The sequence below is a fragment of the Xenopus tropicalis genome, chromosome 2 (genome assembly GCF_000004195.4).
Source record: "Xenopus tropicalis strain Nigerian chromosome 2, UCB_Xtro_10.0, whole genome shotgun sequence".
In the NCBI taxonomy this organism is placed as follows: domain Eukaryota; kingdom Metazoa; phylum Chordata; class Amphibia; order Anura; family Pipidae; genus Xenopus; species Xenopus tropicalis.
Genome location: NC_030678.2, coordinates 150,523,345 through 150,535,383, shown reverse-complemented (window position 1 = coordinate 150,535,383; position 12,039 = coordinate 150,523,345). Strand labels below are relative to the sequence as shown.

Sequence of the window (12,039 nt, the reverse complement as noted above, 5' to 3'; positions counted from 1 at the left end):
TTAAATGCAATAGTCATTTTCCAACTGAACTGTCTCAAATTTGTAGATGCTTCAAACAAGTGGCCAGCTCCATGTTGTAGCTCCCACCCTTCCCGGCTATAGTCAGGTGATTCCAGCAGGGTTTTAACTTCGGAAGCAAGCAAGTCGCAGGTAAAACTCAGTCCCTGTATAAATTGTGTAATAAAGCTGTAGAATTTCTAATGAATCAGATAAAAGTGAGTGACCGGCTTCTCCCAAATTTAGTGGTGAGCACAACTTTGCCTTTCTTGCTACAGTCTGTTTTGTAGATTTTGATGTGAAATGATACAAGCCGTGAAAAATGCTGTAGAACAGTGCTGTCCAACTTCTGTTGTACCGAGGGCCGGAATTTTTCCGACCTACGTGGTGGAGGGCCGATAATGGAAGCCAGTTTGGCCACTCCCCTTTTTGAAACCGCACCCACTTGAAACCACACCCATGTTATCACATGACCATACCCATATTAATTGTTGTAGTACAGCAAAACCATGCCATACTCTGCCTGCCCTACCCTGCCTGTGTGTGCCATACTCTGCCTTCCCTACCCTGCCTGTGTGTGCCATACTCTGCCTTCCCTACCCTGCCTGTGTGTGCCATACTCTACCTTCCCTACCCTGCCTGTGTGCCATACTTTCACTGTGTGTCCCATTCTTGGCTGGTTTGTACCATACTTGGCCTGTGTGTGCCATACTCTGCCTGCCCTACCCTGCCTGTGTGTGCCATACTCTGCCTTTCCTACCCTGCCTGTGTGTGCCATACTCTGCCTGCCCTACCCTGCCTGTGTGTGCCATACTCTGCCTTCCCTACTCTGCCTGCCCTACCCTGCCTGTGTGTGCCATACTCTGCCTTCCCTACCCTGCCTGCATGTGCCATACTTTCACTGTGTTTGCCATTCTTGGCTGGTTTGTGCCATACTTGGCCTGTGTGTGCCATACTCTGCCTGTGTGTGCCATACTCTGCCTTCCCTACCCTGCCTGTGTGTGCCATACTCTTCTTGCCCTATGATGCCTGTGTGTATGACACACACAGGCAGCATACAGTGACACAATGCTGGCACTGCTCCTACAGTCTGCACAATAACTATATATTAAAAAACTTTTTAATTGAAGTACCACCTCAGTATATGTTCTTTTTGTAGTGTGCAGGGATTATTTGTGGGTTTCTACTGCTCCTGAGGTGTGAACAGGGGAACAATATGGGTGATTACAGCCTGAGCCTGAGGTGTGAACACTGCAGGGGGTGAACAATGCAGAGATTAAAAGGTGTGAACAACACAGGGGATTACATGTTTAAACAATACAGGGGGATTACAGCCTGAATCTGAGGTGAGAACCATGCAGGGGGGCCAGTTAATCTCAGTACTGATACCATTTAAAGCTTACACAAGAGTAAGCCATCAAAGCAGCCAGACAGGTGGGGGGCCACACAGAGGGGGGTTGCGGGCCGCATGCCCAGTTGGACAGCACTGCTGTAGAATGTGTATGTAAGATGAGGAGCAAAATGAAGAGGCTCATCATTCCACTGTCAGTTTGGCACCCTATAGGACTTGAGTGAAGTCTGTTTTAGCTTTTTAAAGTAGAGGTAGAATGCCTATGCAGAAGCCCAAAACATAATGTATATTTATATGTGCTGCAATGAAGAAAACATTTAAATAACAGCTGCTCATTCTCATATATATATACTCATTCTCATATATTCTCTCATATAAAAGTTACTCCTATGTTAATTCTGCCTTCTGTAGTTTATGTGGGGCCTGTGTGACTTGTAGAGCTCTGGAATAAACATGGAAGCTTATTTGTGCTGTGTCTTTTTTTTACCTCTTGTGCACTTGTTTTACTAGTATTTTATAGGGCCATTTACCATTTACTAGTATATTTACTAGTATACATAGGGCCATTTACCATTTACTAGTATATTTACTAGTATATATAGGGATATTTAGTAGTATATTTACTAGTATGGACATTTAGTATTATATTTACTAGTATATCTACTAGTATACATAGGGCCATTTATCATTTACTAGTATATTTGCTAGTATATATAGGGACATTTACTAGTATATATAGGGACATTTACTAGTGTATTTATTAGTATATATAGGGCCATTTACCATTTACTAGTATATTTAATAGTATATATGGGGTCATTTACTATTGCCATGGTTACAAGTACCTGAGCCCCAAGGGGCACAAAATTGCGGCCCTTAGTCCCACAGCATAGGGAGTCATGTACTTAATGCTGACAATAGGCATATGGCAAGTATGGGGCTCCCTAGCACCTTGGCTTCCTATGGGCTCACAAGTCTGAATGACACACAAGCAAGGGCCATTCCAGTGGATCCCACAGAGCCACCCACCTACCACCCACTCTGCTGGCAGTGCTGTATACAAAGAGAAATGCAACTCTTTGTGCTCTATTCTATGACACCCAATCACATGCCTGTGGACACTGCAAGCCAATAGCAAATAGCAGGTAGCCCAGCACCTCGGCCCAGCATTAATAATGGAGGCCCCATGTGTAATAAAACCGTATTCTATATTCTAGCATTCTATTCAAATCATAAAAAAGGGGCCAGCATGGTAACTGTAAATATACATCTCCTTGAAAAATTCATACAAACGCTCTCCTTAGACAATGAGCCGACCTTCATATCATCAGCATAACATATACAATTACTCATTACTGTCAAGCTGCTCACTGTAATTTCTAAAGTACACACTAAATGAAAGAAATTGCTGCTCGTGAGGCTGATTTTCAATGCCTTTATTTGCTAAATGGGCAGAACAGTTCCAGGCATACATTTTTCTAATTTCCATACCCCAGAATTAATTCCAGTAAATTATTTAGAGGGGCTATTATTCTGCTTCTTAATATTCAGGATTAATGTGCACTGATTTGCTTTTGTAAAGTGGAGGTAAATACCAGCTGGATAGCATATTCCTTTATTTCCCTGCATCCAACTTTGTGCTCCAATATATTCTCAGGGAATCAATCAAAGCTTGCCCCATTCTCTATACAGGGACCACACTTGGCTGATGCTTTATCAATTTCTGTCTGTTTCTAAAGGAAATTGGAAAGTTTTGCCTGATGATGTCTGGCTGTCAAATTAGCATTATGTAAGCAGAGAGACAATAGGGGCCATTTACTTTACTCTACCATACTGCAGTTGAGCTCGGCTGCAGTTAGTTGCGAGCGAAATTCCATTAATTAAATGTACATGGATGTGTTTTTTTTTAATTTCCTTATACAGGTATGGGATCTATTATCCCGAATGCTTGGAACCTGGGGTTTTCCGGATAAGGGATCTTTCCGTAATTTGGATCTCCATAAGTCTGCTAAAAATCATTTAAATATTGAATAAACCCAATAGTCTTGTTTTGCCTCCAATAAGGATTAATTATATCTTAGTTGGGATCAAGTACAGGTACTGTTTTATTATTACAGAGAAAAGGGAATCATTTAACCATTAAATAAACCCAATAGGGCTGTTCTGCCCCCAATAAGGGGTAATTATATCTTAGTTGGGATCAAGTACAGGTACTGTTTTATTATTACAGAGAAAAGGGAATCATTTAACCATTAAATAAACCCAATAGGGCTGTTCTGCCCCAATAAGGGGTAATTATATCTTAGTTGGGATCAAGTACAGGTACTGTTTTATTATTACAGAGAAAAGGGAATCATTTAACCATGAAATAAACCCAATAGGGCTGTTCTGCCCCCAATAAGGGGTAATTATATCTTAGTTGGGATCAAGTACAAGGTACTGTTTTATTATTACAGAGAAAAGGGAATCACTTAACCATTAAATAAACCCAATAGGGCTGTTCTGCCCCCAATAAGGGGTAATTATATCTTAGTTGGGATCAAGTACAGGTACTGTTTTATTATTACAGGGAAAAAGGAAATTATTTTTTAAAAATTAGAATTATTTGCTTATAATGGAGTCTATGGGAGATGGCCTTTCCGTAATTCGGAACTTTCTGGATAAGAGATCCAATACCTGTATTTACTCGGCACCATTTCCTGCCTCCTTTTCCAAATGAAGTGCCTTTGCGCCTATAGATGCAGGCCGCTGTAGGAACGTGCCACCTCTGAAACCAGCTGGTAGCTATCAGGATCCCATAGAGGCCTGTGTCAATTGCAGATCCACAAAAAATTTTACAACAGACAACAGAAATTATGTCAACTGGACATTGGGCACTATTTTGTAAAAAATAACCACAAAAAACACTACACTATGGGTTAAAAAATTATGGCGTTCCATGAAACCACGGAAAGATCTGTGAAATAGTAAAATTTCACAGAAATGCATTAGAGTCAAGGGGGAATGTGAAATTACCTTGCAGTTTACTCGGTTTTAGCTCTGCAATTGCAAATACATGATCTACCTTGTTGGAGAAGCTCCATAGACAGGGGAAGGGCTCCTATTGGTTAATATAGAAAGTGCATAATTATAGGGGTTTTTTTCTAGCTCAACAGCTGGCGAAAATGCACATTTTGGCTCAAACTTTTTGCTCCTCCCTATCCCTAACATTTGTTTCAGGCTCATTGCATTCCCAATCTTAAGGTGGCCACTATACACGATAAGATTTGCTTGTTTGGCGAGCAAATCTTTCACCCACTATGTCCATCCTGAGCTAATGCAATCATTTGGTTCTAGGGTCAAATGTTCACATTGCAGTGACGGGGATAGGAAATGTTGGAGCGAGGGCCACATCAATGAATCAATGCAGTCCCCCATCAGATGAAAAATTTTTGAAAAGTGTTTGGTTAGAATTAATTATGTTTTGTTTCTGACATAAAGCAATTACAAGCTAAAGGTAGAAATCTGTCACACTTAGATCATTGTTTTCGGCATCTTCCCTAAGCAGCGGTTTACATTTTTTGGTTGAACTTGAGCACAATTTCCACTCCCCCTTCTGTGACTGACAGTTTTTCCAATAGCTGGATGGGCACAGGAGGGATGAAATTCCCAGTGGCTGTATAACACTTCAACAATCCCAAAACCCACTGTTAATAAAGTGTAGGTTCCCTGTATTTATTCATCTTGCACCAAATGATATAGCTTCTTACTGTAACTGGCAAGTTCTTGTTTCCTTTCCATTTTATTTGAATTTGCAGAATACAGATTGGCACTGTTGGCAGTTATTTTTACAGAAAATGAAAATTAATTCAGGTGTTTTTCCCTGACACTTCAAAACATTTGCATAGAATAATACACTCTAGCTTACAATTTATTGTACTTAGGGGTGTGGGTGGAAGGGGGGATGTTAAAGATGTAACTAAAGGAAAAGACCAAGTTACGTTGCTGAGTTTGAATTCCATTTAGCTTAAGAACTTTTAAATCCTGCAAAAAGTACTTCCGCAAAAAATATTCTAGGGTGCATCCCTAGAATAAAGTAACATTTTAGCCACTCATTCCTAAAGTATTTCTTTCTGCAGTGTTGTTTCATGAAGTGAACGCTTAACAATTAAAATAAATGGAATATATGGTTGCCACCTCTTTAGAAAAAAACCAACTGCCTTCCTATCTGTTACCTATCCATTACTAATATTGCCATCAAAGATCTTTAAAATAAACACCAGCCAAGTGGCAACCCTACTTGAGCCTAAGGGATATAAATGGCACAAAAAGATCTTGTACTGTATAATGAATCCTCTGCTGATAAACACACATGAATTCACATAGGGGATATCCTTAAATTCTGCTTGTGTTGGGCCTGTATCACATTGTTTACCTCATGCTAATTTTTGCTGTATTTTATGGGAAACTTGGGAATGTTTCCACTGAACCAAGAAGTATGAAATATTCTCAGTTCATGTAACACTATCGCAACTGATAAAGATACATTTCCAAAACGTTTACTTATTATGTAAGTTATAAATCAAAGTGATGCTATGGTTAAACGATAAGACGTAGAAATAAACATTGTATTTTAGCTTTTTCCCACACAATCTCCAGTTAAACTAAACATTAGAGAAGGTTCTGGTATTTGTTTAAATTCAGAACTTTATTATCTGTGTTCACAAACAGTGCCTGAGACAAAACAGTGGGTTCTTGTGGTTACCCTCAGGTTTTCTGCGCCATTCAAAACATCACTGTTGTTTTAATTCCAGTTCATGTGACCAAAGAGGGACACAGGGTAAATCCTTATTATTGTTAATACACTTGCTCTAAATGAACTTATAGATGCGTTGAGCTGTATTTTCCCCACAGGCCAGATAAAATAGACCGGAGGAATTCTAGTTAACATGAATATGAAGACAGAGAAAATCAGTCATGACTTTACTGTCCAGTGTAAGTATCAGAGATGGGGATATTGTGAGCCAATCTGAAACAATAATTGTGCCTGAAAACTTCAGAAAAGTGGAATTATTTCATATAATTTCTCAGGCCTGATTCTCTGTGTATCATAGATATCTGCTAGACGTACAGCTTTTGGATTTGCAGCCATGAATACAAATATCTTCTGTTCCAATGCCGCACCTTCACAGTGCCACCAGCTGGTGCTTGAGTTTCTGGGCACAACTTGTAGCCCAGAAAAAGAAAACTCTTATTCATTCTCAGGATTTTGGCACAGTGTGGGCCTTCATCCGAGAATAAGGGAAATATTTATGCTCCCATATTATGCGAATAAACACAAATATGCAGATATATGAGATAAAAAACATTTGTCAGTATGGAAAATATGCTCTACAACAGGAGACCTCAAACTACAGCCCATGGACCAGATATGGCCCCTATTTACCCAGCCCCCGTCCTCACCCCTGGCCACTACCTGTGGTCCTCGACCCCAGCGAGTCACGTCACCGCGTCCCGTAATTTTGAAACATGGGTTAAAATAGGTCACTCCCCTGGTCCACCATAATTACACCTTTACATGCTCTGCCCATTTTCTTGAAGTCCCACCCATGATCCAGGATTATCCTGCAAAAATAGGACAGCTGGGATAAAGTTTTCCATTCCATTCACAATTTTCAGCTTGGAGCTCCAGTTATATGAATGGGTAATCACATACAGGGGATAAATATCAAACTTAAATAATCAACACCTAGGCCCTAGCCTATGTGTATTCATGTCACACACGGTGCCAGCAGGGTCCTGGGTTGAGGGCTGAAGGGAAGCACCCTGCCACTGGAATGTCCTGGGTTCCAACGAGCAGAGAAAAATGATTTCTAGGCTTCCAAGACCAAGATAATCCAGCATGGGTAGTATGGGTCTCATGGTGTGAAGATGTGTTGATATGTTTTCTTTAAGAGGTAGGCACAACACTGGCACAACCATGTATCTGAGCAAAAATGCACCAAAAGAGATGCATACTATGAAAGTCTCCCATGAATTCTGTGAACATACTTCTTTGGTCAGCTATATTTTTAACCTGAAGAAGGGCTAAAATGAATCAAATTTTGCTTAATGCATAATTGTGGGCTCATATTTTCAGTTAAATAGCATCTACTACTCATTCTGAAAAATCTTTTTGCAGCTGATGGCATTACCAAAGTAGCTCAATATTTGGGCAGGAAAAAAATCAAAAATACAACTTGAAAACTCATACAAGCTGGCATACACAGGGAGCACTGGTGTCAGCATATCTTTGAGAAAAATACTGACTATTCCCTTGTGTATTTCTGTATACATATTACTCAGGCTACTCACAGGCTGCTAAAAGTTGCCACCTTGGCCCCTACAGACGGCTCTCAATTCAGAAATAAAGGTAGGAAGGATTGGGCAGTTCTGAGGACTACAATCTGGAAGTACAAGCAGCCTTTTGACATAAGTACCTTTAATTGCAAGTAGATGCAACTGACTGCAGGGAAATTTGTGTGACTGTAACTGCACTAGAGGCTGTAAATGTAGTTTATAGTGCATTATTTGGATGGCTTTCTGTGTATTGGCTCCGCTGCCTCAGAATGGCATGTGTTCACTCTGGAAGTCATGAAGGAAGGGGCAGAGGACTTTGGGGTACTGCTAGCCCCAGAAAAATGGTGGTTACCTGCATGAGCCTTGTCCTGAACATAGGCACCATGGCTGGTTTGACATTACTACTGGAGGATATGTTGTGTAACCTGTTAGATTAGGTTAGATTAACTTCAGACACCCCCAAAAACACCACCGCCCCAAATAACTATTCGCTGCCACCATCTATCCTTAACAGGTGATAGAAACCTAATCTAAATATTTCCCTGCTATCTACAACAGGTACAGGTATGGGACCCATTATCCAGAATGCTCGGGACCTGGGGTTTTCCGGATAAGGGGTCTTTCCGTAATTCGGATCTCTTACCTTAAGTCTGCTAATAAAATTATAACTAATTGTGATTAAACCCAACAGGATTGTTTAGGCTCCAGAAAGGATTAATTATATCTTAGTTGGGATCAAGTACAAGCTACTGTTTTATTATGAGAGAAAAATTTAATAATTTTTAAAAATGTGAATTATTGGTTAAAATGGAGTCTATGGCCTTTCCGTAATTCGGAACTTTCTGGATAATGGGTTTCCAGATAAGGGGCCAGATACCTGTAAACAGTGCATTTACAAAGATATTACAAAAAGAGACACACATTACACTGCAAACAGTAAATAAAATAAAAGGGAATAAAACACAGAGAAACCCTATGTACGTTACTAAGTTAGGAATTTCCTTTGTGTCCTCCTGAGGCAAGAGTTTGGAAACCTGGGCACACACCCCCAACAGAATTGGACCTCAGGTATGAGCTGTAGTAAGAGGGCCTTTTGCCCTTTTATCCCTTGCTGGGACCCTTCGTCATTACCGTATGCATGAGGGGGGAGTGCCCAGGAACTTGTCGCTTATAACCCCCTGTAGAGGGCTGCAATTCTCAGGCCAGTTTCTGTCATATAATATTGGCACTTGCCAGTATCCAATATTATTATGAAAATATGGGCTTGCTGTAATCCATATGTGGGCGATCAGAATGATACCAAACATGAGGGGTGTCTCCTGTTCCAGTCCCCCAGAAACTATCCCTTTAAACTGGTGGGTATAGGCTGTCCTTGTTTGGTATCATTGGGAAGCATGGGACCTCCTCATAACCAATATGTGATTCATTAGGATGTGAACCCTAAAGCAAAAGGGATATGGATCCCTTTTTATAATCCATATTTTCTCATAGCTGCACCCCCTGCAGTTCTTAGGTCCACAATTCCCTTTCTTTGATCAACAGATCAAAGAAACCAATTGCCCCAGCTTCCCCGCCCAGATGGTCTGGCTCCGAATTGTCTTCTAACCCAGATAAGTGTATCACCTTCCCACAGTCCCTTGTTGCATATTTAATGAATTAAGGGTCTCTTGTGGACCCAAAGCCAAATGTTGCCAGGTTTAACCCTAGACATGCCAGAGAAATACTGTTTTGGCATGACACCTTTGAAAGTTTATGGGCAAGAAGAAGGCTATGACGTGGGTAATTCAGTCATTACTTGGCAAGATTCATTTTAATGGGGAGGGTGTTTTTCTTACATCTGGAGCAGTTTTGCAGCAGAAACATGAGATTGGGAGGAAAGGTGCAGATTATCTGGTTGCTGCTAATAAGGAACAATGAACCGCTTTTATCATTGGAGACGGTGTCAGAATGTAGCTGAGCACTTTTGTAAACATCAGTATTATTAAGGAAATACAGATGGACAAGAAATAGAAGGTTGTCTTTTTATTGTTTTATTTTTTTTATAATTATTTACACAATTCTCTATATTTACAAGTGCCTGATGCAGGCAAAGACAAATCAATCTATAGGCTAGTAAATTAACAGTATCTCTAGGCCGGGGTCATGGGTCAGGGTCCAACTCGGCTTTGCAGACCCATGCAGGGCTCTAGTTTACGTAAGTTGTCTTCATATTTTGTTGAATACGTAGGTCCCATTAAATTTGCTTTTCTAAAATTTGTATTATGTCTCTATAACTCTGTAGGTTAGACTTTCCTTCTCTTTTTTGAGGGACTGTCTTCAGGGTCTGAAATTTTGATAAATTTTCCTCCACATTTGCGCTTGTGTGCCTTGGTAGAAGGAGGACGGTTCATAATTCTTCTTTCTATTTCTCCACAGGGGCCATTGCACTGCCACCAATGGCGCTTCAGTAAATCATATTCTTCCTCGTAATCAGGGTAGGCCTATAAAATAATGAGAAAAATGCAAATGGAATCATTTTTAATACAAATGGAATTAACAGATTGCTTCTAATATGGCAAAATAAGTGTTTAACCTCTTACCGTAATATTTGCACCAGTCAGTTTATTAATACGCCTCTTATGGTAGTGAAAGGTCGGTCCATGCTCCCAATCTTTTCTACCATTGGTAAGCTGATATACATGTATCATTTCATGCAGGAGGATCTGTAGAGTAAAGAAAAATTCAGTTACATGAATATTATTACTAGTTTATAATATAAGTACATTGACAGCCTTTAACGTGTTGCTAAAATCTTGTTTCTTTTAATCTAATTACTATAAATTAACACTGATATATCTATATAACAAATATACCCTACAGAATAAAGGAAAAGAAAGCAAAAGACTTACTTCCACTGTAGTACTCCTTGGCCTTAAATCAAGAAGAGGCTTATATAAGCGAACTATGTACTTTCCGGTAGTGGTCCGCTTGGTGATCCCAGAACCTCTGCAAAACAATATGTGAATCTTTAACATTTCGTATTCTTTTGCCTTTACTGTACAAGATAAGCACATGATTCTTCTACTGTTAATTATACTTATTTTCTTAAATTGTATTACTATATTTATCATTAAATGCACCATATACTATATCAGTCAATCTACCAGTAACGGCGAGGTGTAAAATTACAAAGTTTAGTTCATAACTTACTTAGTGACTCTGTTGCTCCATTTAAGGTCAACTTCAGGCAATTTCCCTTTAAAGAATTTGACATTAAATTCCTTATATAGGGCGTGAATATCTGGTTTTGGATCCAGAACCTCCCATTGTGGATCTACAACTGAGAGCTCTTTAGGCTTCTGATAAGGCTTTCTATTAGAGTGATTTCTATATCTTGGTTTAGCTCGAACTTTTGTGATTAAATTTTTTGTATTAAATGTAGATAAGTCCATATTGATAGATGTAAGTAAGTTGATATTTCTAGATGTAAGTAAGTTAATATTGCTAGATGTCTCTTCGAAGTGCAGATGAAGAGTGACAGTCTAACAGCTGCTGCTTCTAATAACACTGCTGATAAGAGCTGCATTGTGATGTCATCACCTTATTGAGAAGCAGCAATCAGTGTCCTCCCTGATCCTTTGTGATGTCATAGGCCGGTTAGCTAGAGAAGTAATTGCATTGACTGCAGCGCTACAACTTTAATTGTTATAAGGAAATCCATAGATAAAATAAAACAAATTGTGGTTTTAGGTAGAATGCATAGTGGGTTGTGATGATGGTATTTTGCTTTGCAGAAAAATTCTCGAATCTTTGAAAACATTCCCGAAAATCTGCAAAACAGTGAAAATGGCATGCGTAAAAAAAAAAATCTTGTGCGCATCATTGTTTTTGACGCATGGGCCAAAAAATTGTTGCGTGTCTATTTTTTTTTAAACGCACTCAACAATTATTTTTGATGTGCATTATTTCTCTACTCTTCCCGCTGTGACATTTTGAGCCCGTGAAAAAATACGCCAATGGCAAAAAGCGGAAATTCACCGCAAATTCAATGCCTGCCAATAAGTTTCGCTCATCACTGATAGTGGGGACAAACTGACAAGGGTGCAGTTACCTGACAACAGAAGCTTTAAAATTAAACACTTTAAAAGTGTTACATATTAAACCTGATCGATTGTGTTGTATATATGGTATATTGGTACATTTTGACTGGGCTTTACAATTCGCAGGCTTATACATTTATGCCAGTAATACGTTGGGATTTGTAATTAACTGCCTCCTAGCTGGTTAGTTGGCACCTTTCTTTAATATGCTTATTACTACAGAGGCAATAGCTCTCCTGGCTAGCATAGCAGAACTGGATTTAATGCATTTAAAGGGTCGTGGCAGACAGTGAA

The 12,039-nt window shown here is 39.6% G+C and overlaps 1 protein-coding gene across 1 annotated transcript; it reads right to left on the bottom strand.

Moving 5' to 3' along the window:
* Nucleotides 1-9,675: 9,675 nt before the first annotated feature.
* Nucleotides 9,676-11,216, bottom strand: LOC116408712 (sprT-like domain-containing protein Spartan). Its single transcript, XM_031896371.1, has 4 exons — nucleotides 10,856-11,216; nucleotides 10,555-10,651; nucleotides 10,246-10,368; nucleotides 9,676-10,146 (listed from the first exon to the last, which is right to left on the bottom strand). Exons 1-4 carry the CDS (start codon nucleotides 11,095-11,097, stop codon nucleotides 9,949-9,951), a joined length of 660 nt encoding a protein of 219 aa, XP_031752231.1. The 5' UTR covers nucleotides 11,098-11,216; the 3' UTR covers nucleotides 9,676-9,948.
* Between the last annotated feature and the right edge of the window lie 823 nt (nucleotides 11,217-12,039).